The 26533-nt window shown below is 55.4% G+C and overlaps 7 protein-coding genes across 7 annotated transcripts; 4 read left to right on the plus strand and 3 right to left on the minus strand.

The window, feature by feature from the left end:
- Nucleotides 1–1788: 1788 nt before the first annotated feature.
- CkaCkLH20_01846 (major facilitator superfamily transporter) lies at nt 1789–3618 on the plus strand (the record flags this gene model as incomplete). Its single annotated transcript, XM_038884565.1, has 5 exons — nt 1789–1940; nt 1996–2021; nt 2075–2360; nt 2407–2998; nt 3052–3618. The coding sequence occupies 5 exons, from the start codon at nt 1789–1791 to the stop codon at nt 3616–3618; spliced, it is 1623 nt and encodes a 540-aa protein (XP_038750265.1).
- Nucleotides 3619–6208: 2590 nt separating this feature from the next.
- CkaCkLH20_01847 (uncharacterized protein) lies at nt 6209–7963 on the plus strand (the record flags this gene model as incomplete). The annotated part of the gene is made up of 1 exon (XM_038884566.1): nt 6209–7963. One exon carries the CDS (start codon nt 6209–6211, stop codon nt 7961–7963), a length of 1755 nt encoding a protein of 584 aa, XP_038750266.1.
- Nucleotides 7964–9259: 1296 nt separating this feature from the next.
- Nucleotides 9260–10120, plus strand: CkaCkLH20_01848 (uncharacterized protein; the record flags this gene model as incomplete). The annotated part of the gene is made up of 1 exon (XM_038884567.1): nt 9260–10120. The coding sequence occupies one exon, from the start codon at nt 9260–9262 to the stop codon at nt 10118–10120; it is 861 nt and encodes a 286-aa protein (XP_038750267.1).
- Nucleotides 10121–10248: 128 nt separating this feature from the next.
- On the minus strand, nt 10249–11536 carry CkaCkLH20_01849 (uncharacterized protein; the record flags this gene model as incomplete). The annotated part of the gene is made up of 4 exons (XM_038884568.1): nt 10249–10469; nt 10536–10887; nt 10968–11025; nt 11088–11536. The coding sequence occupies 4 exons, from the start codon at nt 11534–11536 to the stop codon at nt 10249–10251; spliced, it is 1080 nt and encodes a 359-aa protein (XP_038750268.1).
- Nucleotides 11537–14900: 3364 nt separating this feature from the next.
- On the plus strand, nt 14901–18165 carry CkaCkLH20_01850 (glycosyl hydrolase family 76; the record flags this gene model as incomplete). Its single annotated transcript, XM_038884569.1, has 6 exons — nt 14901–14988; nt 15061–15540; nt 15591–15832; nt 15886–16420; nt 17477–17947; nt 18122–18165. 6 exons carry the CDS (start codon nt 14901–14903, stop codon nt 18163–18165), a joined length of 1860 nt encoding a protein of 619 aa, XP_038750269.1.
- Nucleotides 18166–18560: 395 nt separating this feature from the next.
- Nucleotides 18561–19121, minus strand: CkaCkLH20_01851 (uncharacterized protein; the record flags this gene model as incomplete). The annotated part of the gene is made up of 1 exon (XM_038884570.1): nt 18561–19121. One exon carries the CDS (start codon nt 19119–19121, stop codon nt 18561–18563), a length of 561 nt encoding a protein of 186 aa, XP_038750270.1.
- A 1879-nt stretch (nt 19122–21000) lies between these two features.
- Nucleotides 21001–26239, minus strand: CkaCkLH20_01852 (uncharacterized protein; the record flags this gene model as incomplete). The annotated part of the gene is made up of 10 exons (XM_038884571.1): nt 21001–21092; nt 21428–21922; nt 22695–23058; nt 24845–24938; nt 24996–25252; nt 25303–25357; nt 25413–25546; nt 25604–25737; nt 25796–25922; nt 25988–26239. 10 exons carry the CDS (start codon nt 26237–26239, stop codon nt 21001–21003), a joined length of 2004 nt encoding a protein of 667 aa, XP_038750271.1.
- Between the last annotated feature and the right edge of the window lie 294 nt (nt 26240–26533).

Raw genomic sequence — 26533 nt, forward strand, 5'->3', positions numbered from 1 at the left:
TGGCGACGACGTGCAGGAGTGATTCGTATCACTATGAAATGGACAGGTGATATGTGAGAGCTGGCGCGTGGGGAAGGCATGTTGTCACCAGCCCATTGGACTTCTTGTGAACCCGCCTACGTTTGTTTACATCCAGTCTGGCTTTCCAGCGCACACTCGCGTCACAAGCTGTCGGCTCAACTCGAGCTCGCCAAAATCAGGCACCACTCACACCTGCCACTCCTTCGAGGATCGCTACGATGAAGGCGCGTGCGGGGTCATTGCACTCGTCTAGACCGTCTGCAAACCGCGGATTTGGGCCGCCGGAACCCTTCTCCTGATCGGCTACTGACCGAATATGGATGCCTCTTGGTCACCTTGACCGGTATGACTACCTAGGCTGAGGGGTGCCTTTGAAGATCTGATGTGCTCCTTGGGGGGTGACTACCCCGCCATCCGCTCGATGCCAAGTTCCGCTGAATAGGCTGCCGGCCATCTTTTCGGTGAAAGCACTGTATATCGCCTGTTCCTTGTGCGTTGAATGTCTAACAGAGTGACACAGAAACCAATCGCGGTTGGGGGGCTGAGGGTGTGTATAGAGCCTCGAGACTGGGATCAAATTCAATACATCGACGTGAAAAGAAACATTTGCCTGACTATGGCCATAATTATACAACAGCAGCTGGTCTTCGCCATTGTCAACAGAGTAAAAGTGAGGAAGTTGGGGAGAGAATGAGCACCATATTGATGAGACCGAAAGTGGGGTTGTGTGAGTGAGGAGAAAGACAAGGAGATGAGCGCTGCCCTCATCCCCTGAGGCAGACTTATTGATGCCTTATCCAAGCACCTTGCTAGTCTTCGAGAATCGAAAAGAACAAACATAAAATGATGTTTGAGCAGTGTTTGGCAGCTTATCTCAAGGCTAGTCGAGGCCTCACAAAGCACTTCTTCCTGCACGCAGCCGGCAAGCGACGTCAAATGGGAACCCGAGCAGCGCTTGCCCTATGAATTCACCCCACAAATGAGAGTGCAAGAGCTGAGCTTCACTGCAGTCTCATTGCCACTCACTCACTCACTCTCTTGAATCAACACCACTATTCTCTCATTCCTCAGGAATGCGGACTCATCACAAATGTCATCCAGCTCATCTAATTCACTAACAGTATTACTATACTAGTCAATTTCTACATAATAGCACTTACCCTCTCATCGTATGGGTCTTACTGTTAACAGAGTAGCTTCAGCGTCTCACCGTGCAATTCGTCCAACTTGAACCGGCTCGAGGCCGGTCTGGCGGTATCACACTTGGACTCGCTCTAGTGACCGAGTCCGGAGTCGCTGAGACTCGGAAATGTGGGCAGCGCCGACCGTCCACCGACATTCCCACCGAGATGTCACTCAAGTACCTCTCCAGCTGTGGTGGAGCGGCGCATTCTGTTGGGCGAGAACGGCCGACTAACGGCCCCATGAGCCCCTCTAGCTTGGGAAATCGCTCCCTTTTTGATCCTCCTAGATCTGCTAGTGCAGCTGGCCAAGAGCCACCCGGGAGAACGAGTTTTAGCTGCTGTCTTGGAAGTTCCCACTATCAGCTCCGGTGAGCCTTAAAAATACCGGTGATATCCGCCCGCCCAGAACTTCAAACCTTTCACAGCACCGATCACCAAACCTTTACCTGGCCTTGCCCGTACCACTCGAACCGCCAACCCGGACGCAGCTGCGATTGAACTCATTGGCATTCTTTCAGCATCGACAGTCAAGAGTGGCCAGAAAAGACTCGTTGCACGCATCTCCATTGCTCCGTAGTCGAGTATGGCCCAGGAATACGATGAAGAGGCGCGCAGCGCCTATGACAAGCATCTCAATGAGTTCAGTGCTGCAGCGTCCACCACCGGACCTCTGGCAGGCCCTTCGAACCAGGAGCAGGAAGAGTACGACGCCGAAACGGTTGAAAAGGTCTACAGGTGAGAAGGCAAATCTGAGCACGGAAGATGGACTTGGAGGCTCACACACGTGTAGAAAGCTTGATCTTCGCATCATTCCAGGTTGGATGCTCCCGCGAACCCAACGAACTGGCGTCCGACTAACCCTATGACAGCTTTCTGGTGTCTCTACTTCCTGTGCTCGGCTATCAGGTCCAACATTGGCATCGCCCAGACTATGAACAGTGCCCAGGGTCACGACTTGATGTCGGTGCTAGGACTAACCGCCAAGGATACGTCAACTGCACTGGCTCTCTTCTACGTCGCCTATGTCATCTTCGATTGTCCCTCGAATCTGGTTATGGCCAGACTCAACCCGAGAGTGTGGATGGCCCGTATCGTCATCGCCACTGGTATTGTCGGTACCTGCTTTGCGGCCGTTCAGAGCGCATGGAGTGTCAAGTATGCATCCCACAACCTCCTCTCCGTCATCAACTAATCATGGTAGGTTTCTTCGATTCCTGCTCGGTGTTGTCATTGCCGGCATGTGGCCTGGAATGTCCTACTACCTGACATTGTTCTACCCGCCTTCTCGGACTGGCAAGCGCATCGGCATGTACTTCACCGCTGCTCAGCTTTCGGCTGCCGTCGTAGGTCTCGTCTCCGCTGGGTTCCAGCTCATGGATGGGCTCGGAGGACTGGTCGGCTTCCGTTGGATGTTCCTCATCTACGGTCTCGTCGCGGTCGTTCTCGGGTTCTCTCTACTCTGGTGGCTTCCCGACCGTCCACTTCCTCCCGGTCAAACGCGCGAGCGGTCGAAGTGGCTGAAGTGGATTCCGCCTACACCTGAGGCTCTCACTGGCCACGATGCGGTTGTCCACTACTCCGAACTCCGTCGGGTTTACCACCCTAGACCATGGACTGTCAGAGACCTTTTCCGGGTTCTCATTGACTGGCGCCTTTGGCCGTTGACCATGATGTACTTCGGAGTTGTTGGCGTCGGTATTGGTACTCAGCTTTACGGCTCCGTCATCATTCGGTCTATTGTGCCCACGGCATCGAGCATCGAAGTCAGCCTGCTGTTTGCTCCTATCTGGATCGTAAGTGTCACACCCGATGTTCACTGTTTTTTGTCAATGCTGACCCGAAGCAGATGGACTTGATTGCAATCCTATTGATCATGCCGATCTCCGACCGCTTTCACCGCCACAGACCCTTCATTTTCTCGGCCGCCGTGTGCATCCAGATTGCCGGGCTTCTGGTTGTCACCTTCGCCCTGGACAACGGATGGGCTCGCTACGGTGGACTTTTGATGGTGGGATTCGGTCTCGGCCCAACTGTCCCAAACTGTATGACATGGACGAACGAGATCTTCCAGCGCCGTCATGGTGAAGTCGGCGTCGCCGCGGCGTCCGCCTTGGTATCAGGCCTTGGTAACCTGGGAAGCATCGTCACGACCTACGCCTTGTACACGGGCTGGCCAGAGGACGCTGCCAAGGGCCGCTACCAATACCGCCGCAGCAACTATGCCATGATCGGCATCTTGTGCGCCAGCATTGTCAGCAGCTTCGCCATGTTGATTCTCTTGAGAATCTTCGGCAACCCCCCGGCGAACAAGATCTCTTCCGACTCTTCCAGCGAGATCCAGGACGGAGCAGCGCGACGAGAGGCCCGGGAGCGCGGCCTCGGCAAGTTGTTCAACCGGGACAACCAGGCCTAGGAAGCTTGATTGCTTAATGGGCGTCTGGTTTACGAGCTTCAAGAGCAATCCCCCGGCCTCCAGCTTCAACAACTGCCCCGAACCACACTCGAAGACGGCGCCCGCATACACCGAGCAGCTCAACCTGCTGATTCTTTTCAACACGTCAATCTTTTGACATTTTTTGTTTAATGTTTCGTCAAATACTCACAACACAAACCCATCTAATGTTCGGATATGCTTTTCATCCGAGGAAAGGTGCTAGTTCACCCCGCCGCATGGCGAAGAGCGGCGGACAAACGAGGCTGGAATCCTCGACGGCGACAGTGCTTCTACGCCATCGCTGGGAAACGGCGTATTGGAACTGGAGACGGTTTACCGGCGACAATGCTACTGCGCTATCGCATTTGGTCCGTCTCATGGGAGACCAAAAAAAGAACAGAAGAAGGGGAGGAACGGAAGGAAGGCGGAGGAGGAGTTTCTGGTTATTTTGCATTTTTCATGATACCCCATACGTGTTTAGATACGCTGTCGTTCGAGATCTTCGCCACTCGACCGCGAAAGTGCCGTTGCGCCATCGCTGGGACTGCGTGTTGAACCGAGGCAACGCCGGCGACAATGCTACTGCGCTATCGCTCAGGTTTGCCTCGTGGGCGCGCTTTGCGAACTTTTTTCGATTTCGATATACGACATACTTGTTACTTCGGCATGGCTTTACCCTCGGGTTCGGCGTTGCTGTTTGCTCTTCAGGGGAAAGGAAACCGGCTGGTCTCTCTTTCATAGCACAAGAATTCGAGTCCCGATTTTCCCCCAAAATCTCTATCTGGGCGTGCTCTCCACGCCGTTGAAAAGCAAAAGGTGAAACATGTTGATTCAGCCTGTTCTTGTCGACGCCGGTATGACAGAAACACCACGAGGACCGGCGCGCGCTTAGACGAGGAGAGGCGTGCGGCGTGTAACCCCAATGCCACGAGTCACCACATGGGCTGCATGTTTTCAACGCCTAGGCCGTCGCAGCAGGCGAGCGAGAGGGGGGTCAATACGAGGTTCCAGGTAAATTGACACCCGTGCCGGAGTTCGACGTTTTGCTGAAGACACAAGAAACTCGATGCAGACAAAATAGACGAGGAAACGACGCGCGCCACCACAGCTTTTTTCTGGTAGACGCCTGGCACGCGCCGACGACGATGGCATGGTCACGACGTGGAGTGTGTGTGCGAACTGACGACGGCGTCATCCTGCGTCCCACGACGCGCGTGGCGCAGACGTTGCGGTTCTGCACCGGAGATCAGAGGCGCGGGCTCGTTTGTCGGGGTTGCTCGTCTTCTTGGTTTTGAAGTCGGCCGTCCGCATGATCGTGCCTATCAGAAACGCAATGCTCAGCCATCTCGGGGGACAGTTGGGCGCGCTTCTGTCATTAATGATCCCCTCCGGTGCACCGTATTATTGATTACTTTCTTCACGTCGTGCCTCGTTCTTCCATCGTTCCTTGCATTGGATGAAGGCCCAGCGCCGTGGCTTGTTACGCGATCGGAGCAGGCGTCATTTGCCCCTGCCTCGTCCAACGTTGCGTTGCAAGTTTGGTAGAGGATGAGCCACCTGAATATCATTGAGGAAGAAATGACTGCTTCCTCGCGGGGTGCTAGGGCGGTTGAGCGAGGACTGTTCCGAACAGGAAAACTTCCTATTGTGCCTATTGTTGGCCACAGGCTGACGTGGGAACTTCTGTACAGACCGGGGTCTATCAGCCCACGAAAACGACGTGCACCAACATCCGAGCCCGATTGGTAGGAAGTCCTGCTAATTCGGGCAATGAACACGAATAGCTTCGTTTGTCTCTTTCACCACCGTTGTATTCGCTCCGTACCGATGTGTCCTTGTTGCCTCTTGCCTGCTTCATTCCTACCTCCTCCACGGACACTTTCGGAATAAGAGCCGAACTTCTCATGCTGTTGGTCGTCTCTCAACGCACATCATTTACAAACTTACCGGGATGTGTGTTCGACGACAAGGCTGGCCGTGTGTCTTGTCCGCTGGTTGGCCCGAACGTGAACGCACGAGAAGACGGGGGGAGGGCCGTCCCGGGGTCTCCATCCCGGGCCCTCGTACACCGACCAACCACGAGGCCCGGTTCGATGAGCCTCTCGAGGGGCCAAGAGGGCGGAAATTGTGGCTCCTTCTGCATGCGCCGTACACTTACACACGCCGTGCAGCCACATCTGCCAACGCGGACGCCTGGCGACACCAATGTCGTCGAAACGCACAACGGGGTCGCACCGAAGAGAGCGAAAGGTCCGGTCCGCCGGGGGCTGTTGATCTCCTTCGGAGACGATTCCGTAAGGGATTCCATCTCACGAATGGGGGATTTCGATGTAACTATCGAATCCCGCCTTATCCTGTGCCGCAGTTGATGGAACCCCATCCCTTCCCAAAAGCGATCCAGGCGGGTGCTGTGTGATGTGTTGTCTGCATCCTGTTTGGTAGTCCTGCCAAAGAGGGAGGGGCAAGAGGCCGAGGGGGACCAACGAGGTATATCAGTCCAGTCCCGCGTGGTTGCTCAGAGAGGACAGCATGCCGTGCGCCCGTCTGGCTAGGTCTTTTGTTGCTCACAATGGCCGGCCAAGTCGACAACCTTTCAAACGACAGACCGGCGCCTGGCAGCCAAGATGGAGACGGAAGCAGGGAGAAGAGAGGCAGCACCGATCAGGGCGAGGGGAGCATCACGACCGCCGACGAGGCCACGGCCGCCAAGACAACACCAACCCGCAGCAAGGCCCAGACCTCGATCCTCATGCTGGCGCTCTGCATGGCCGTCTTCCTCGCCGCGCTCGACGCCGTGATCATCACGACCGCCCTCCCGACCATCTCCCGCGAGATCGGCGCCTCGGACTCGGGCTTCGCGTGGATCGGCGCGGCGTACCTCCTCGCCAACGCCGCCTCGGTGCCGTTCTGGGGCAAGGTCAGCGACATATTCGGACGCAAGCCGATCCTCGTCATCGCGAACGTCGTGTTCATGGTCGGGAGCCTGGTGGGCGCGCTGGCGGGGACGCTGACGATGCTCGTCGCCGGACGGGCCGTGCAGGGCCTGGGCGCCGGCGGTCTGCAGGCGCTGGTGAACATCACGATCGGCGACCTCTTCAGCCCCAGGGAGCGCGGCGCGTATTTCGGCATGATCGGGGCCGTGTGGGGGCTGGCGTCGGGGATTGGGCCGCTGGTCGGGGGCGGGTTGACGGAGAACATATCCTGGCGGTGGTGTTTCTGGATTAACCTTCCCATCTCGGGGGTGTCGCTGCTCATTCTGATCTTCTTCCTCAAGATTCACACGCCCAAGACGCCGCTGGTGAAGGGCCTCATGGCCATCGACTGGCTCGGTTCCGTCACCTTCACGGGAGCGACGCTGATGCTCCTTCTCGGTTTGCAGTTCGGTGGGCTGAGGAACCCCTGGGGCAGCCCGACGGTCGTCTGCTTGATCGTATTCGGGTGCGTGGGCTTCGGCGTGTTCGCGCTCGTCGAGAAGTTCCTGGCAAAGTACCCCCTCATGCCGCGGTCTCTCTTCCGCGAGGTCTCGGTGGTGTTCTGCTACGTGGCCTGCTTCTGCCACGGCCTCGGCTTCGCGGCCATCGCCTTCTTCCTCCCGCTGTACTTCCAGACGGTCCTCGGCGCGGGGCCGATCCAGTCCGGCGTGTGGCTCCTCGCGACGGCGCTGCCGCTGGCGTTCTGCACCATCGCGGTCGGCGTGACGATCAAGAAGACGGGACGGTACAACGAGATCATCCGGGCGGCGATGGCGCTGACGGTGTTGTCATTCGGCTTGTTCATCACGCTGCCGGCGCGGAGGGACTGGCCGAAACTCATCCTCTTTCAGATCCTCGCCGCGCTGGGCATATCGCCGAACCTGCAGGCCCTGCTCATCGCGTTGCAGGCGCTGGTGAGGCAGCAGGACCTGGCGGTGGGGACGGCGACGTTCGCGTTTGTCAGGCACATTGCGCTCGGGATCGGGGTGGTGGTCGGACAGGTCATCTTCCAGAGCGTCATGGGGCGGCACGCGGCGGCTCTGGTTGAGGCGGGGATTCCGGAGGACGTCGCGGCGAAGTTGGGCGCCGGATCGACGATTGCCGCGCACGGGTTGATCGATGGTCTTTCACGGGTGCAGCAAGATCTCGTGAGGGCGGCGGTCACGGACAGCATCAGCAAGCTGTGGATATTCTTTTGCGTGGCGTCTGGGGTCGGATTTCTCTCGACGTTTTTCATTAGACAGATTGAGCTGCGGCAAACTCACACCGAGACGAAGACGGGGTTGGAGGTTGAGGAGGCCAAGGTTGTCGAGGGCGGGCGTGAAAAGAAGCGGGATGAGGAGGAAGGTTAGAATGGTTTAGATGCGCTGGCAGGATAGGTCCAGCTGTTTGTCGATATTCTTGGCATTGTACATGATGGATGAGCACATACGGGACGGGCGGTTGTAGTCGTTTTTGGCAGGCACCTCTCGGGCGAATTAAGCCACCCAGATTTAAATCAATCAATCCTTCAAAAAACATTCACCTACAATTGAAAAGTGAGAAAAGAGAAAAGAAGAGGGAAAAAATTGAAGGGTTGAGGAAAACCAGTGACGACGGCGCGGAATGTGCAGAGGTGGACCGTGCGGGCTATGCTACCTAGCACTGCTGACAACCAACCTGAGCATCAGTCAATCCTCGATAGTCTAGTGGTGAGGATATCTGCTTGTCACGCAGGGGACCGGGGTTCAATTCCCCGTCGAGGAGTTTCTTTTAGCATTTTTGGCTACTTTCTGTTCCTGAGACTGAACATTGATTCAACCTCTGCGTCTTCTTATATCCTTCGATCTATAAGTTCGAAGTTTTGTTGTCGTTCAGCCCTGAGAGCTTTTACTCTGAACTCGTCAGTCAAATGGGTGTAGGACGTCCGTGAAAGTGACTGTGTTCTTTGATTGGGTAGGAATGTCTGCCGTAAGTAAAGTCACGACTCCAGATGATGGTGGCAGCGGCTACGGCACCGTTGAAAACCGCCACCATCAGCCAGTGAGTCAGTCTTTTCATCTGCTCATTTTGCAGGCCTCATACCTAGTTTATTGTTTGATGCCTTGCGGATTTAGCAACCTGGCGCAAGGCAACTTCTCATGGCGGACCATTATGACAGACGGAAAGCGACCGTAGACTGTCATATTTTAGCGTCTACATCACGCCAACAAGGTCTCAAAGTCTCTAATTCCCCCGCATTAGGCATCCTTCGTAGGCATCTAGCACCCATGAATGCTCCGCTCCATCTCACCACCATCACCATCATCTCGAACTCCCACAGACCATAGCAAAGCTCGTTTTCCGCAACTCTGCAAGCGCAAGTTGAGGCCGCGAGACACGCTTTGATGATTCGCTGTTCCCTTACAAGTTTTACTGGGAGAACAAGTGTTCTGCGCTGGCGCCAGAGGCCAAATCAACACCGCCACTTCTCGGAGCCTGCTGCGCCCAGACGCTGGCTCAAGGCAGTGAGATTGTTGGAAACGTGTAAATACCCAATGTCGCGTCTCCTGAATACTCATTCTTCCATTCCACTTTCCAGTACAGTAGAAACATCCCTCTCTTCCCCTACTCCTTCCAGGCTGCCCTCGAAAATCCAGCTAGACATCTCACACAGAAAGCCTTTCACAATGTCTCGCAACGCCCCCAAGAAGCAGTCCGCGCCCACATCCATCGGCCAACCGGTGCGGACCTCCTACGCGTCCAACGACGTCCCCATCCCGGCCGACTTCCTCTCCGGCCCGCCCCCGGACCCCGTGACCCTCACGCGGATCGACTGGTCCGGGACGCCCCTCCCCGAGAACGGCGACCGCTACGCCGTCGTCCTCGACAACGTCCTCACGCCCGCCGAGTGCGCGCAGCTCATCGCGCTCGCCGAGGCCAGCGCCACCACCGCCGACGCGCCCTGGCAGCCCGCCATGGTCAACATCGGCGGCGGCTTCGAGATCCTCGAGCCCGCGTACCGCAGCAGCGACCGCATCATCTGGGACCAGCAGGCCGTCGTCGACCGGCTGTGGGCGCGCTGCGCGCTCGCGCCGGGCCTGCGGGAGGACCTCGCGACCTTCCACCGGCTCGCGCCCGCGCGGGGCGGCAAGGTGGGCTGGAAGTTCGACCGGTTCAACAAGCGGATGCGGTTCCTGAAGTACGGCCCGGGTCAGTTCTTCAGGCCGCACTGCGACGGCGAGTACAGCGAGACGAGCGAGGACGGCACGGTGTTCAGGACGCACTACACGGTTCACTTGTATCTCAACGACTCGGCGCAGGCGGTGGGCGAGGGCAAGGCGGATCTCGTGGGCGGTGCGACGTCGTTCCTGTCGGGGGATGAGGAGAGGAGGGTCGATTGTGACCCGAAGATGGGGCGGGTGCTTATTTTCCAGCATAGCCGGCTGTATCACTCTGGCGACGATGTTGTGAGTGGTATTAAGTACACCATGAGGACGGATATCATGTACGAGATGGTCAGGGAGAAGGATCAGGCCAAGGGTGTCTAAGTTTCTTTCAAAAGAGCAATGTTTGGCGCTGGCGTTTTGGTATATATATTCGTAGCTCAAAAATGCATTTTCATTATTTTTCGTCATCTTAACCCTCATTAGCTTCGTCAAACGTCAAGACTGGAGAGCTACAACCTCGCCCTTGCTGTCGAGCCATCAGCAATCTTCTTCACAAAGTCAACGACCCGTTTGTAATACGCCGTCGTCGACGGATGCCCATCAAACATGTAAAAGCAGTGCGGCATGCCCTGATACGTGTGCAGCTCCATCGGCACGCCCTCGGCCTGCAACCTCTCCGCAAAGGCGATGGCCTCGTCTCTGAGGGGATCCGCACCAGCGACTTGCATCACTGTCGACCAAAACATCAGCACAACATCCGGCTCATCGCACAAAAGGATAACTTCAAGCAACTCACACGTAGGAGGAAGATCCTTCACGCTCTCCGCCAACAACGGCGAGTGCCACTCCCTCGGCCGCACCTTACCCGCCTCGCCCGGCAGGTACTCGTCCCAGAAGTACTCCATCTTGAGCGCGTCGACGACGCTGGCGTCGTGGCACTGCCGGTAGCTCCCGAGCTCGTACTCGTCCTCCGGGGCGAGCGCCGGGTGGCAGGTCACGGGGAAGGCGAGGACCTGGGCGAGGAGGCCCGAGACGCGCTCCGCGCGCATGCGCATGGCCGTGACGACGGCGATGGTGGACCCGGCGCTCGAGCCGAGGAGGATGATCTTTTCCGGGTCGACGCCCAGGCTTGTCGCGTTTTCTTTGCACTGTATGTGACGGGGTTAGTTTGCGCGATGGAGGGTGTTTGCGCGATGGAGGGTGGAAAGGGGAAGGGGTGAGGGTTTACCCATTTCGTGGCGTCTAGGCAGTCGTCCAGAGGGCCGGGGAACTTATGTTCCGGTGCTCTGTGTGAGGTTAGTCTAACCATCCCATCACGACTTCTGACCAACGAGGGACAGGGACGCACAGCCGATAATCCACGCTCACAACAACAACATTCCCCAGACCCGCGAGCATGCGGTTCTCCGGCTCCTCCGTCACATGCCCGCCGACGACCCACCCGCCGCCGTGGAACCGCATCCCAAGCACGGCCCTGCCGTCGGAGGTGTCCCTCGTGCTCCGCCAGATCTTGATCTCGACCTCGGCGCCGTCGTGCACGGGGATCCGCCGGGTCTCCGCCGCGACGTCCACGCCCTCCTCGGGGGTGCCCGCGGGGGCGGGCATGGGGCTGAGCCAGAGCCGGCGGAAGTCGTGGAGGGAGAGCTCGGGGACCCAGAAGGGGGCGACGGCGGCGTCGGCGGCCTTGAGGACGTCTGCGAAGCCGGGCGCGAGGGTGGCCAGGTGGCCGTTCCTGGGGAGGGGGCGGAAGGTGGGTGAGACTGTGGTGTAGTCTGGTTTGGATTTCAGGTGGACCATGGTGTAGTGCTTTGGGGTGTGATCAGATGAAGGAAGAGATGTGAGGGTTGTTGCTCTATGAGAGTGATCTTGAAGGATGGTCACTTTGGTATTATGGTGTTTTAGTGCCACGGTAACTAGGAAGAACTTCTCTGCTTGATATGAACTCGACGTTGTTTATGAAATGGCATTCTTTTCAATCGCTTGAACCATGAGATAATGGCATGGGGGCTGACTCGGTTTATGTTCATCCAGGGCGAGAATCTACCAGTATCCGGAAAACTCTTACCTCGGTGAGCGGGAGCACAGCATCGCTGCCAGACCTGGATACCGCTCCTGCTGCGCAATATACGGCGACATAACAAGCCATCAGCCAGTAACAGGAAGGCCAAGCCTCTGTTGATCCGGAGGAGGAAGGCATATGAAGGACTTCGGTGTAAGTTGCCTCGCGGCCGGTTAACCTTCTCCGGGGCCGTCAGCTCGGCGTGCGGGGGACCTGGTTCTGCAGCGGCCTCCAGACGGTGAAGGATTCGGCGTCCTGAACGGCCGACACTGCCCGGACTCAGGCTCCGAGGTCCAAAAAATCAAACAATTCGCAAAATCAGGACTAATTGTCATGGAAAAAGGCAAAAGGATATCCGCAGAGATATTGAGTCTCCTGTTGTTGCCTCGTATGTGAATCGAACACATGATCTCCTCATTACTAGTGAGGCGCTATACCACTTAGCCAACAAGGCGTGGTGATTGGATGACGGAGAAGGATTTGGGCCGGCTTATGTAGCGCGTCTGTGGGCCTCGATTCTTCCTCCGTGGGTTTTCCAGGGTCTCGTCCGCGGCTGAGTCATCCTGGCTCTCAGGGCCTTTCTTCCTGTTTCCATCGTATCATTTTCTCTGCCATCATCCTCGCAACTCGCTCTCGCAGCTACGTATTCGGAACGCGTTCTGGACGCGGCCGCACGCAGATCAGGGTCTCTGGGGGATTGGCGGTGGAGATTGGCATCTGGGGCGGTGCAGGTTCAGAACCACTGAAGAAAGTGTCGAGAACCACTGAAAAAGGTCAAGAACCACCGAAGGAAGTCCAACCCGGAGAGTCCGGTTTAAAGGTAGGTAAGGTTACATGCAAGTTTATTCGTTGCGAAAAAACGGGTACGTAGGGCATCCAAGAGCTTTGCAATCCAAGAAGTTTGCTATGTGGCGGCGACGCCCACGGGAAGACGCATGAAGAACAACTTGGCGGCAAGGAAACACCGAATTGACTCGGAGCATCTTCAGCCTTACCAGGCACGAGGGAAGCCTTTGCCAAGGTTCGGCGCCTCGCGAGAGAAGTTGAGGTGATCCCTTTCCAGATTCCAGGAACGACCCCCTTTTTCGTATGCGTTTTTCGTATGCGCGTCGTGGCTTGGACGCAAACGTCTAATGGTGAGCATCGGACGCTGGGACAAATGGTCATCGTGTTCTTCGTCACGCGTCCGAGGCACACGGAGAACAGACATGCCCAATTCGGATGCAGCGTTCTGGAAACGTCACTTGCTGACGACAAACGAGATCGAGACAGGCCTGCCACCTGAGCCACCCGCTGGTGAAAAGTTGCACGCTCACCTAGTCTCTGGATGGTTCTGGATGGACCCGGCGTCTAATGCCAAGGGAATGCCCAGGCGCGTAGATCGCGGGAGGGCGAATGGAAGACGTGGGCGGGCATGGGCAGCACGAGGGAAAAGACAAGGGAGCTAGCAGAGCCAAGTTGCCAAGGGACCCGAGGGAAGACGATCTCGGTGACGAAAAAGCTTGAGTTTTGATGTCTCTTCTTCTTGTGTTTCGAGTAACCTACTGGTGTAACCGCCACGGCAAGACGCGGGAGCGCGAAGTCGTCGATCACGAATGCTGTAGGATGGCGCAAAAGATGTGCTGTCCAGCTACAGCATCTCACACAGCATGCGAAGACCAGAATGCCTCACACTCTCACTCTATTTCCAGCAGTCGTCCTCCGGCCTTCCCAACTGGACCCGCATTTAATCATTTGAGAAAAGGGGGGCGACGACAGGGAGACAACACGGTTCAGAATAGAAAACATGGTTTCATTGGCTGAATACTGATGCACGTGATATATCATGTGACCGTTTCCAGGGGGCTGCGACGGAAGTGCCGTTGGTGCCACGCCGTCCCGTCGCTTCCTCCTCTCAACTCAGGAGGCACGGCACCGTTTAGCACGATCATCAGCACCTTTGCGCGTTTCGTCTGGAATACGAGACGGAATCAACTGGTTCTCAGCTGCCCTCAATTGACTTCTCAGCCCAGAGGAACAATAAGAATCGTCGATGGAAAACCCCAGCCAAGACAAATTGCTCGGCATGCGGTAGCCGTGCACCGCCCGACCCCCCCCCCCCCCGGACCCCTGAATGGCGACCCTGTCCTTGGATCGCCAAGACCACGGGACAAGACGCTGGGAAAACTTGGAATTTGCTTGTTTTCCTCGTTGGCGACTTGGCGCGCCTGGGCGCTGCGTGGCATGCACAGAATCTGCTGTCCGTCACTCTCTACTGCAGAAACAACACACAGGACAGGGAGAATTGCAGTATGAAATATTTCGTCTTTTCTGCTCACTTCAACCAGCCAGCCCGCCCGTTTAAGACGCTATCGAGGGTCCGTCGGAAAGCCACTGCGCCTATTGTCCATCGCTGAGACAATCCGCATTCCTGCCATTTCGATGTTGGGCTCATTACCTTACCTCAGCACCTCAGGCACTTCAGTTGTGCCTGGCTTGCGAATACTGTCTGCCCGCTTTGAGAGCGACAGTTCATGCTCGGGTGTTGGGTACGATTACGGAGTGTCTCCCTCCCTTATGTGCCGCCCGGTGTTCGTGGTGACATGACATGACTCCTCAAGTACCACCTACCCGAAGTCTTCTCCCCAGGACCCCTGCTCCCACCTCCGTCTCCCATGAAGCCCCGTATCGGTACATTCCCTGCTCGCTCTGGGAACCTGCACCTACATAGTACACCTAGGTAGGTAAATAGACACACTCGCGCTTGCAATCGCCCGACCACCAAGTCCAAACTAGCACCACCCCTTCGCTGTCACTCTGCCACTCATTCTTCCCAGCCCTGCCTCCCGTCTTCTTTCGTACTTCCCCTTCAACGTCCCAGTTCATCTCTTTCCCTTCTCCAACCCTCGTTTTGCGTCTTCTCAACTCCACCTCCGCCTCGTCCACATACTCGCCCACCGAACGTCGAGGGACCGATCCATTTATTTCGCATGATACGACCCTAGCATCGTCTCGCCTTACCGAACTCGAGGGACTCGACTTCCCACCCGGTCCTTTTCCTTTCTCCCGTTTTCTCCCAGTCGCTCGCTTTCCAACCGCACACGTCATTCGACCGTCGTCACCATGAAGACCTCTTTCGTCGCCAGCGCCGCGACGGCGCTTTTCCTCTCCAGCGGCATCGCCAATGCCGCCTTCTCCATCGCCTCCACCGGTACGGTCTCGCCCGCCACATCCCCGAACGATCGACGACGATCTTCTCCGCGACCCTACTAACAGTCTACAGACGACATCAAGGCAACAGCCAGGGATATCGCCTATGACACCATGAAATTCTACGATGGAAACTTGACTGGACACACTCCCGGTATCTTGCCTGGCCCGCCGCCTAACGGTGATTACTACTGGTGGGAGGCCGGTGCTCTATGGGGAACGATGATCGACTACTGGCACTTGACGGGCGATGCTACTTACAACGACGTCGTGATGCAGGCTATGCTGCATCAAGTCGGACCTAACCGCGATTACATGCCTCCCAACTACACGGCATCTCTCGGTAACGACGATCAAGGGTTCTGGGGTATGTCCGCCATGACTGCCGCCGAGAACAACTTCCCGAACCCCCCGACCGATCAGCCCCAGTGGCTCGCTTTAGCCCAAGCTGTCTTCAACACCATGGCCAGCCCGGACAGACACGACGACACTTGCGGTGGTGGCCTGCGCTGGCAAATTCCGCTGTCCAACAACGGATACAACTACAAGAACAGTGGGTTTACCGGACTGCTGATAATCTGACATACCATTGACCAGTCGCAGGTATTGCCAACGGCGTCTTCTTCAACATCGGTGCCAGATTGGCTCGCTACACTAAGAACACTACCTACTCCGACTGGGCCGAGAAGACGTGGGATTGGATGGAGACAGTCGGATTCATCGATGCTGATTACAACATTTTTGACGGCGGTCACGTCGAGCACAACTGTACAGATATCAACAAGGCTCAGTTCTCTTACAACAACGGCGTTTTCTTGCTCGGAGCCGCCAACATGTACAACTACGTAAGGACCCCCTCAGCCCCAAAACTCAATGCTTGCTTCTAACACGGACCCAGACGGACGGCGACGCGAAGTGGAAGACTCGTCTGGACGGTCTCATCAAGGGCACCTTGAACGTCTTCTTCCCCAACAACATCGCGTTCGAGGTCGCCTGTGAGGAGCACAACACTTGCACTACCGACATGTTGAGTTTCAAGGGTTATGTCGCTCGTTGGATGTCCGTCATGACCCAGATCGCTCCTTACACCGCCGATCAAATCCTCCCTATCCTGAAGACATCAGCCGAGGCCGGTGTCAAGCAATGCACGGGTCAGGCGAACCAGCGCACTTGCGGCTTCAAGTGGAGCACGGGTGTGTACGACGGCACGATTGGAGCCGGTCAGCAGATGAACGTCTTGGCCGCCGTATCATCGCTCCTCATCGGCCAGGCCAAGGCCCCCGTATCGAACTCTACTGGAGGAACTTCAGTCGGCGATCCAAACGCTGGCAGCAACTCGAACAACGACTTGAGCGTCCACAACAGCCCGATTACGACGGCGGACAAGGCCGGCGCCGGCATCCTGACCTTCTTGGTCTTGGCAGGTGCCACAGGTACGTTTGGGTGGATGAGTTTCGGAGCATAATGGGTGCGCAGCATATAACGACTTGATTTCTTGCTATTTCGCACGCAGCATTGCCACGGCCTTGCTGGCGGGTCGCCGAGCTCATCGGGACCCGTACTCTAGGGATGTACCAGGCGTCGGCCGATGGAGGCCAGGGTTGATTGGATGTTTTGGCGTTGTCTTTGTAGTACATTCGCCCGGGTGGACGGGGCACTACGGTCCTAGAGTCCCAGGTTTTCCCGTCGATGGGTGTTGGATAGCCCGTGATCGTGGGAAACCTTGTAGTCTATAATGTAGCCCTGCTACACAACACATAGTTACCTCGAATAGACAACTCGTCATTGAGACGACCGCGACACTTGCGACGGAGCAACTTTCCCTTTTGCCTCAACCAACCTGGCCAGGACGCGTCTTCAAAAAAACGGTGAAACTGAATGCATTGAAGGGGAGCCGACGCCATGACGCCACCTCGTCCGAAGTCGGGATTCAGGCGCGCCTGCGGTTGACACCTGCACTCGCGAACTCTCTGCGGTGTTTCTGTGCAGCGCACACGCTTCCGGGCCTTCCACACATGTTTCCCCGGCGTTACAGTTTACGTCATGTCGAAGATGTCGTCCAATATCCTGCGTCGGGAGCCGTTTCAGGGCTCTTACGCCGTCCAGCCCAGGAAGAAGGTTTTGGAAATGCCAAGGGGTTTTCTATTTGTTGCCGACGTTTTCCCGGTCGGTTCTCGTTCGCTCTGCCGGTGCCCACTGGAAGGAGACTTAGCTAGCCAACCAGACGAGAGGTTTCATCGCGTGGTCCGTTGGTCCGTCCCTCTCTCAATCAATCTCTCACTCAACCCGCATTCTCACTCACTCTCGGCGCCCATCTCATTGACACAACACGTCTTTCTCACTTAGATCACCTTGCTCATAGCCGTCTTGTCTAATTTTAGCGGTTGGGTCATCTGATAGATTGACGCTTTGCTTGTACTTGTGTTTCAATAGCGATAAACGATTATCGGGTTCTATTTTCTTTGCCGACCTGACGTTTCGCTCGTCAGTTAATACCACCATTCTCATCCCGATTTCCGTAGGGTACCCCCTCCGAAAACGCGACCCCCGCACACACGCCGCCCGCCCGACAATGCCGATCCCGGACTTTTCCAACACGACGACCTTCCCGGCCTTCGACGCCCTCCCGATCGAGGATGACGGCGGTTCCGCCCCGGACGCCCGGGAGGAGTGGTTCCTCGTCGCGCAGGTGAAGCAGAACATGACCATAACGAAACCGACCGTGGTCGTCTCGGACCGCGCGGGGGACGAGTTCGCGATCACCTTCGAGGACCGCGGGGTCGACCTGCGGCCCGTCAGGACGGGCTGGACGATCGTGGTGCCGCGGGCGACGCGGACTACGCCGCGGGAGGGGAAGAAGGGGTTCGTCCGGGTCGCGGAGGGGAGGGGCACGGGGGTGAAGTACGTCCCCGCGGGGCTCGAGAGGGTTTTCGAGCTGGGCAGGGCCGTGAGGGAGGGAGGTGAGGGGGAGGGGGAGGGGGGAGGGGATGTGCCGGCCGAGAGGGTCTGTGCCGGGTGCGGGAGGACGGAGGGGAGCGTGAAGAGTTGTACGGGGTGTGGTGTTGTTAGGTATTGCGGGAAGGTGAGTTTGGAGATGGAGAGGGCTTGGGTGATTGTGCTGACTTTGAGAACAGGAGTGTCAGACGGCGGATTGGAAGACTCACAAGGCCGATTGTAAGCCGTTGAAGGGGATGGTGAATGCTTGGGGGGCGTGATGGGAGGCGGTTTTTGCATGGTGAGGGGCGTTGTTTTGGCGTTGGGTTCGTCACGGGCGAGAAGCGGTCAACGTTGGGGTTTCCCGAGAAGATGGGAGTCGCAGAGCATGTAAGTACAATTATTCTCATGCTATGGAGCGAGAAGGAGGGAATGGAGGTGTCTAAAAAAATGCATTTCCTTGCTGGTGCCAAAGGACCGTGGTGATAATCCCAACCGCTTGCTAAACGCCTATCCCAGATACCAAACGAGTAAAATATGCCCAAATCGGCTCGAATGAGTGAAGAAGAATCGAAGACCACCCAGAACCCCGTCTCACAAAAACCCCCCACTCGACCATCACCTCGTCACCGGCACATCTCATTGATACGCAATCCGGACGGCAGAGGGCGGGAACGAGACGATATCCTCATCACTGACCCCCACGAGCTCGAGCCCCTGGACGGTCCCGGGCGCCTTGCAGTCGGTGAACTCGGTGAGATACGCGCCATACTTGGCGCTCCAGGTCGCGGCGCCGGACTCGGGGACGGCGAGGCGGCCGAGGTTGGCGTCGCGCTGGTTGCCGGGGGGCCAGCCGGAGGCGCCGCCGGCGGGGGCGGGGCGGAGGGAGGTGAAGACGTCGAGCTGGCGGGAGCCGTAGGCGTAGACGCTGCCGGAGTCGGCGACGAACTCGAGGCGGCACTTCCTGCCGGCGACGGCCTGCGGGTAGGTGAAGGTCAGGAGGGTGGTGTAGTCGTAGCCCTGGTTCTGGGGGTACTTTGCGACGTAGCCCCAGCCGGCCGGGTAGATGGCGCCGTCGCGGACGGAGTACTGGAAGGTCGCGGAGGGGGTGAAGTAGGAGGGGGACTGGCGGGCCTCGAGGGGGGCGGCGAGGGCGGCGGAGGCGGCGGCGAGGACGGTGAGGATGAGCTTGGAGAACATGGTTGTGGGAGTTGAGGGGATGTGGGTTTTGTAAGGGGTTGAGGTTTGATTGTTTGCTTGGTGGACTGGGAGGCGATGGTGATGAGATACAGGAGATCGAGTGGAAGGAGGAATCGATCAGTCTCTTATAGACTGTTGAACAGCACCATCACGGTCCTCGACGACGAGTCAAGTATCGCGACCTCGTCCTCATCACCTCACCGGCTGGGCGTCGTGGCTTTCTCCTAGCTCGGACACTTCCAGAGCGCATCACGGGTTCAAACAGAACAAACACACGAATTTCCAAAATCCATCTCAAAATAGCAAAATGTGGAAGCACACCACAAGCCCTCACACCGACATCCAGCCGCGAGCTCGGAGACAGCATCATCATCATCACGCACCGCCCGGACACGGGACTGCCGCCCGTCGGGTAATCCTCCGGATCAGCCCTGCAGCCCTTTCGCCATCTCCCCCCCCGCATCAAAGCTGAGCTGAGCTTTTTCGCCGGCAATGTAGGTTACACGGCATATCGAAGCGAAGCCGCTGGCGGAGACTTATCAGAGATGACAATGTAACGTAAGAGCTCAACGAACTAGGGAAGATGCGCGCACGGCAGAGGTCAGCCCTACGAACGAATAGGGACGTCCGCTTTGGCGGAAAGCCTACCTGCAGATGACGACGAGCCGTGTGGAGGAGGCTCAGTTGGAGCACGAGCTGAGCGAGCTTCTGAACGAGGCGGGGTAAGAGATGCAATCCTTTCGGAGGCTTGAGAGGCGTGCGTCGCGTGGCTTGAGAAAGGTGGTCCTTGTCAAGGTTATGTGCGCAGAGTAGGCTTTTTGAAGGGCTTGCATGAAGGCGCGATTCGATTAGGCCTAAGCCGTTGAAAGGGCTGAGTTTTGGTAGGCATCGTATTCCCGTGGATTTTGGGGGGAGTGAGAGTGAGACAGCGGCACAGTCGCGGGAGCTTTTCTACTGTAGAGGTTCAGAACACGAAGTTCAAGCTTTCCCTGAGACGAGAGGGTTGGTGAGTCGGGTCTCAGTTGGGGGGCTTGGGGATGAGGGTGGGAAAGAGTAAGACTCGGGGTGATTGTGAGGGCTTCATGACAGAGAGCTGTCGGGAGTGGTGAGGGACTGTTCGTAGTGATGGAGGGGCTGTGTAAGCCGAGCTGAAATATCTGCGTCGACATCGTGATCTGGGTGTAAGACACGGGAAGAGTCGGGCGTGGTGATCTGATTGGTCGTTTATGCTCTCCGATGCGAGAGGGCATGGGAGACCTGGCCGTGACTGCCATCACGTCAAAGATGCGAGTCTACTCTCACGATAGCAATGCAGATTTTAGAATCATGGAAAGAGATTGAGACATACGAGAGTAAGACGGCTGGCTTCTCTGTCTCACGGAAGCCTCGAGAGCCGGAGATCGGAGAGGCATGATGAACTCACTTGCACACCGACTCGCCTGAGACAGCAAGTGTCGATACTGAGTATCTAAGTATTTCTACTCTGAAAAGACCGAATAACGGGTACAACGTTGCAGTAGCCTGGGTCAGTAAAAGGTGAATCACATCATCTTGAGAAGATGAAAGAGCCGATATCCGATGGCGTGGCCTTGGCGGGCGGAACTCGACGGGAAGACACAACCACGAGTACGGTGATGAGCTCACTAGTTTACTAAGCTCATCATTAAATGCGCGAGTTGAAACTTTTAGAAACAGCATATGTGCACTGATGAGATTTAGCATGCAGCTGAGAATGGGGAAGGTGGATGGTGGCGGCTACGCAAAGCTGGATGGAGTAACGCTGACATGGACACGGAAGGACTCGGCTGAGACGTGGGAAGTATAAGCTATAGTGTACTAGTGTAGTAAAGAAGAACTTGGAACAGTGTTTAGAATTCTCTCAAGCCTTGTCGGCTGGAGTTGTCCGAATATCCTCCAGGTCGTACGAGTCACTGACGGCACCATCATGTCGGTCGATCAGAGCTTCTTGAACTATCAAGTTTAACGTATCTGCTATTTCCAGTCTTGATATTCATCAAGACCTTCTTTTCTATTCTTAGAAAAACTACTGCACATCGTATTTCTCCCCCTAACGCGACGATTTGGGCTTGATGTCGACATATGTCTCGATCACATATATCCACTAACACCACACGTCCAGCATCCAGTATCCCAAGCCCAAAGACCACTCCCAGGCAAGGAAGAAAACGTCTGATCGAAGCCGAAGCCGTAAAACACACACGTCCCCGTACTAGGGTCCCAAGAGAACGACTGGCAATTCCTCGGCCTCCGCGCATCGGTGCACATCTCCCAACACTCGTACGGACCATTCTCCGTGCCCGGAGTCCCGGTATACGTCCCCCAGCTCGTTACCCCTTCATCAGGCGTGAAAACAGCCTCGACCTCGCACTTGGCCGTCGGCGAGAGACAGGTCTCGACGGCGGTGGTGGCGGAGGTCGTCCGCGTGGGCACTTGATCGACGGGACCCGGCTCGCCGCATTCCCAGCACTCCTTGTCCCAGATCCAGTAGTCACTGCCGGCTTTCGGGTTCGTGATCTCGGAGGCCGGTTTGTTGTGGATCCAGCAGACGCCGGCCTCGTCGAAGGAGAAGGACTTGCACTCGCCCCAGGTGCGGTCTGCGTTGCAGAACTCGAGGCACTGCTGGGGGTTCGCGAGGCCTTCTTTGCGGCCGAAGAAGGTGCCGCGCCATTGCGCTTCTACGCCGCACATGGAGTTGGGAGGGAGGCACGGGGGAGAGGTCGTGGCGGGAGTGGTGGGCTCCGTCGTTGGCGAAGCTGTGACGCCCGTCAGGGCCAGACTGGCTATGAATATGGCGAGCGCTGAAGCGATCATTGTGAATGCTGGTTCGGGAATTCGAAACGAATTGCTTCCCGGTATTGCTTCTCGACCTGGTTGATTTATATTTTTGAGCTGACCCTTGACGGGAATTGCCCTTCACTGCTTCTAGTGCATGCTGTAAGTACTAGAGGTGGCGAGATTTTGTACGCTAGTGTCCTCGGTTGACTGTTTGAACTATGCAAGTCAGACCAATATATGCGGCTCACTTCGTATTCTTCCTCAGCGCATCAGAGTGTTCCTTGTATGCCTTGCAACAATATACATATCATCGCCCGATATGATAGCCCGTAAGCCCAAGGCTGCCAGCCAGAGAGGCAATGCAGGCGTATGATCTGAGGAAGATATAAATCGTGCCTTGTTCAACAGAGCTTATGTAGGATGAATCGAGATTCACGAGACTTTTGATTGATCACAAAAGAGGTTAGATAGAGAGTCAAGAAACAGAATAACCGTGCTATGAGCACTGAACTTTTATTATATGAAATGTTTGGTTTCATTAAATTCGCTTGGATAGCTAATTTTTATCTACTGGTCAAGTAGAAAAGCAAGGGCCTGTTTCCATAAGCGGCATTATTGAAATGCATCTCTACATGAAAGCCCATCTACGGCGTCTTTTCGCATCCTCCTCAGACATAGGAAAGTCAACATAACGCCATGTATCAGTCACAACAACATACTCCACCGTATCACTCTCTCCATGATGGCTCCATTCCTGACCTCCTAGCCGACTTGTACCATTCCACTTCCACTCCAACAGCTCGGTTCCATCAGCACTAAGGTGCCCCATGTCGCGAGTAGCTGCGAGTTTCCACCCCTTATTCCTCCTCACGATCTTCATCATCTCTTCTTTCTTCCGGCTAAGCGTTTCGTACTCGACCCTCAGCACCCGCAAGCCTTTGGGGGCATCGAATTTTCCCAGCCAGTCCTCGGACATCCGAAGAGGAGTATCGCTTTCCCAGTACCACCAGTCCGAGTAACGGATTGTGATCGTCAGGGTCTCGGGCCTGAAGTTGGGTTGTCGAAACAGAGAGGCCAGGCAGTTTCCGTCTTCGAGTTTGAACATCTGCATGAAAAGTCTGACTTTATGGAGGTCCCGAGACTGTTGACAGGTGAGCTTTCTGAAGAAGGCCTCGCAAATTACAGACCCAGTCCAAGCCTCCGGCCCGCGATCTGAGGTGCAGATGATACGTCAGCTCCAATCCACTGCTTCGGCAACCTACACAGAGCTTATCATTCAGATTAATAGGAAAGTACTCACTAAACCAGAAGGCCCATTCCAGCTCTTTCAGAAAGACTTTCTGCCCCTCCAGGTAAGCAGCCTTGCATGTCCGTAACAATGCGCTACTGCTCCTGCATGGACCGGAGAACCCTGGCCTGTACCAGTACGAATCTTCCGGATACGCATCATTGTCATCCTCGAACTGGACGAGAGCCAAGGCAAAAATCTCATTGCGAATCTCTCCAGGCAAAACGTTGAAGAGAGGGCAGAGGGCTTGGGCGTCGTAGGGAGACGCATCTCCGAGGGACAATTGAAGGCCGGCCATATTTACCAACGAAAAAAGACGGAACGATGTTCTTAGACTAAACAAAATAAGGTGTTTTGATTTCTAGAGACTGTGAAGGCGGTGACATATTGTCCCCAAGAGCGTTACACAAAGCGGGGTTTGCTGCCTGTTTGCTGCCTGTTGGTGCCGCCTGCGGCCCATTTGCCGTGTAAGTCAGTCCGCCAAACTCAGGCTCCGCGGCACAACTTTCGTCCGAAAACCAAATATCTGGGATGAGAAAATGAAGTGATCTCTTATTGGATCGCATTGAGACATTCGATGTTGACCTCGGGTGAAGTGTTGCGTGCCTTTTTGGCTGGAGATCAAGAAAAGTACGCAAAGAGCATGTTGGTTTGATCCAGGTACAAATGAAACCTCACTTTAAGAAGAGAAGGTTTGAGTTCAAAAGATACTTAAGTGATTTAACGCCCAGCTTGAAATTAGTGCAAAGGCGAGATATAAGATACAGTTTGCAGAGGTAAATTCATAGCTAAGGGTCGACAACTCAATCTAAATATATTGCAGTACTGTTAGGATGGCATCATCATTGATTTCCCTCCATAGGTTCTTTCGCCCTCATTATCATCAGAAAACTTCAGCAGTACATCCCCGTCGTCGTCAGTACCATCTGAGGTTAAAGAATATCAATTAGACCATTTTCAAAACCAAGAGAGTGAGCAGGAGCGGGTTTTAGGATCCGCTTACCGAGTTGACTCATCCAGAAGGATGCAATACTGACCGTAACGTCATTCCCGAAAACCTTTACCGAGCGTGATATGGCTTCCTCGTTATTGTTCTCATCGTCCAGAAGCAAAACCGTGCGATCTTTCCACCCCCCTGATGTTCCAGCTGACTGAACAAGCACCAGTCGGTTGTTTGGCACCTCAGGTGGGTATGTACGATTTCTGAATCCGCGGGAGTCTCTTGCAAAATCCCGGTATCCGTGTGGATTATCCTCGAATACGAAGGTCAGGCAGAATAAGTCCGAATCGTTCAGGAAGTCAGAGGAAGCCACAAGCGGTAGGGGCTTTTTGACATTTGGTGCTTTGCGAATCCTCCACACAGGTTCATGTCCGGACGTCGTTATGCAAGGAGCGAAGAAATCAGCTGAAGTGCGAATGACCGACAGATACTGCGACCTGAAGTTCTTGCTTGTGCGGATCGTGACCCGTGACCCGTCCTTCAACTTCTACAGATACCTGTCAGTGGAGATCACATGTCTTTGATATGCCGGGCCATTCAGTTGGGTATCCATGTGAAAGCGATAAATGCAGCAAGGCCGACCGCGAAAATTACAGCGATGGCAAAGAGGAGTTTTTGAAGACACACTGGAAAACTTACATTGCCGTCTCCTCGATGCTTGATAGTCCAGATACCAGTTGTGCTGTCGGTCCAAGTGCACCGGTCGTAAGGCTTGATCTTGGGACCTTGAAATCTGCCCACAAGTTAAGAATATGCCCACAATTGACTGTTTGAGACCGAACAAGCTCACCTTTCAGGACCAACAGGCTGGTCCATTATCGTGATGCTCACCGGGTCTTCAAAACGATACACAAGATATTGATCCCTGTTGTCTGATGTTTTTGTTCTGAAACGAATCTGGGCAAATAGATCACCAGAGGCGGGGACGTCAATTGAGACCGACATGCGTTCACTTGAAATCGCGTTGGAGAACCATTTTGCTGCGCCACGCAGCTCCATGGTATCGCACTGGGTGATGGATTCGAGGATGCTCTGCAGACCTGTCCGCTGAGAGAATTTAGCATACTTCCTTGGCCAAGTTGTGAAGCAATCTCTACCTCAATTGCCCTCCAGTTAGCAAAGTCTGAAACTGTCTGGCACCATAGCTGCGGGCTTCGTGTCGGTTAGTTATCGTATCGTGGTTTCGGCTTTTCTTGAAACATCGTACCTGGAAGCCAAGATAGTGTTGCCGCCAATGGCCTCAAAGACCACTTGCTCGCTGTTATCTCTGTAGCCGCGGCTGTAGCTATCGTCTGTGCTGCCCATGCTCTCTCGTTTCGCGTCGACCCCAACGTCCACAGGCTGAGGACTGTATTAGCTGCTTGTTAAAGCTCACCAACAATACCAGCAACTACTTACCGAAGAAATAGCTAGCCCAATAGTTTGCTTGAAGTCGTCTTTGGATCTCTCCTGGGTACTACGCTCATTGGCTTCCCATGTCTTGGTGGAAGTCAGCATGCCCCCGACTGTTACCTCATGAGAGAAGAACTCTCCTGAGCATGGAATTAGACGTAGATCCGAAATTTGAGGGGCATATCTCCGAGAACTGACCAAAGGTTCTGTGAAATTTACGGATATCTGCCGGACTACCGTGCCTACGGATCTTCTTGACCTGTTCTGAGAGCTGAGGCGTGGCAACAAGGTCATCGGGAGCCAGAAACAATGTCGCTCGGGGAAGCTAGAGTAACCGTTCAGCGTTTGATCTCAATTCAAACTTATATGAATTTGGAAAAAGCGGGATACCTTGTATTGTCCTATCATTTTCTGGGCAGATCTCTTGTGTTCATCTGACCCGCCATTTTGCAATTGCGTATTGGTTCCTGTTGCAAGGCCGATGCCGATCCCCGCGTAGCCGCCGCCCACTTTCGCATCGACGGACGATTTTGCGAAGCTGTTTCGAACCATGGAATCTCTAATGTCATCTTCGGCAACAATGACATCGATTTTGGTGCCATCATTGACACAGAAGTCGGGAATCGCGTCTCCACGGTGCATTCTTCTTGCAATATCTTCTTCCGTGAGGAGTTCTGGGCTCTGCTCACTATTAGTCACGCACGACTTGGATTGGTCCTCGAGAGATCGTGATAAAATATCCGACAGATATTGTGTGAGTCGTTTTCAGATCATAGAAAGGACTCTCGGCCTGGTCCCATAGACCGCACGGTATCAGGAGAGTTCATGCCAGACTTACACCAGGCATGTTGTACCCTCTTTTCAGAGCAAAAGCTGCCTAGTGTGAGCGGCGATGAGAAATTAATTTTCTGGATTATTGAACGAACCGGGCTTAGG

The sequence above is a fragment of the Colletotrichum karsti genome (genome assembly GCF_011947395.1).
Source record: "Colletotrichum karsti strain CkLH20 chromosome Unknown Scaffold4, whole genome shotgun sequence".
Taxonomy (NCBI): domain Eukaryota; kingdom Fungi; phylum Ascomycota; class Sordariomycetes; order Glomerellales; family Glomerellaceae; genus Colletotrichum; species Colletotrichum karsti.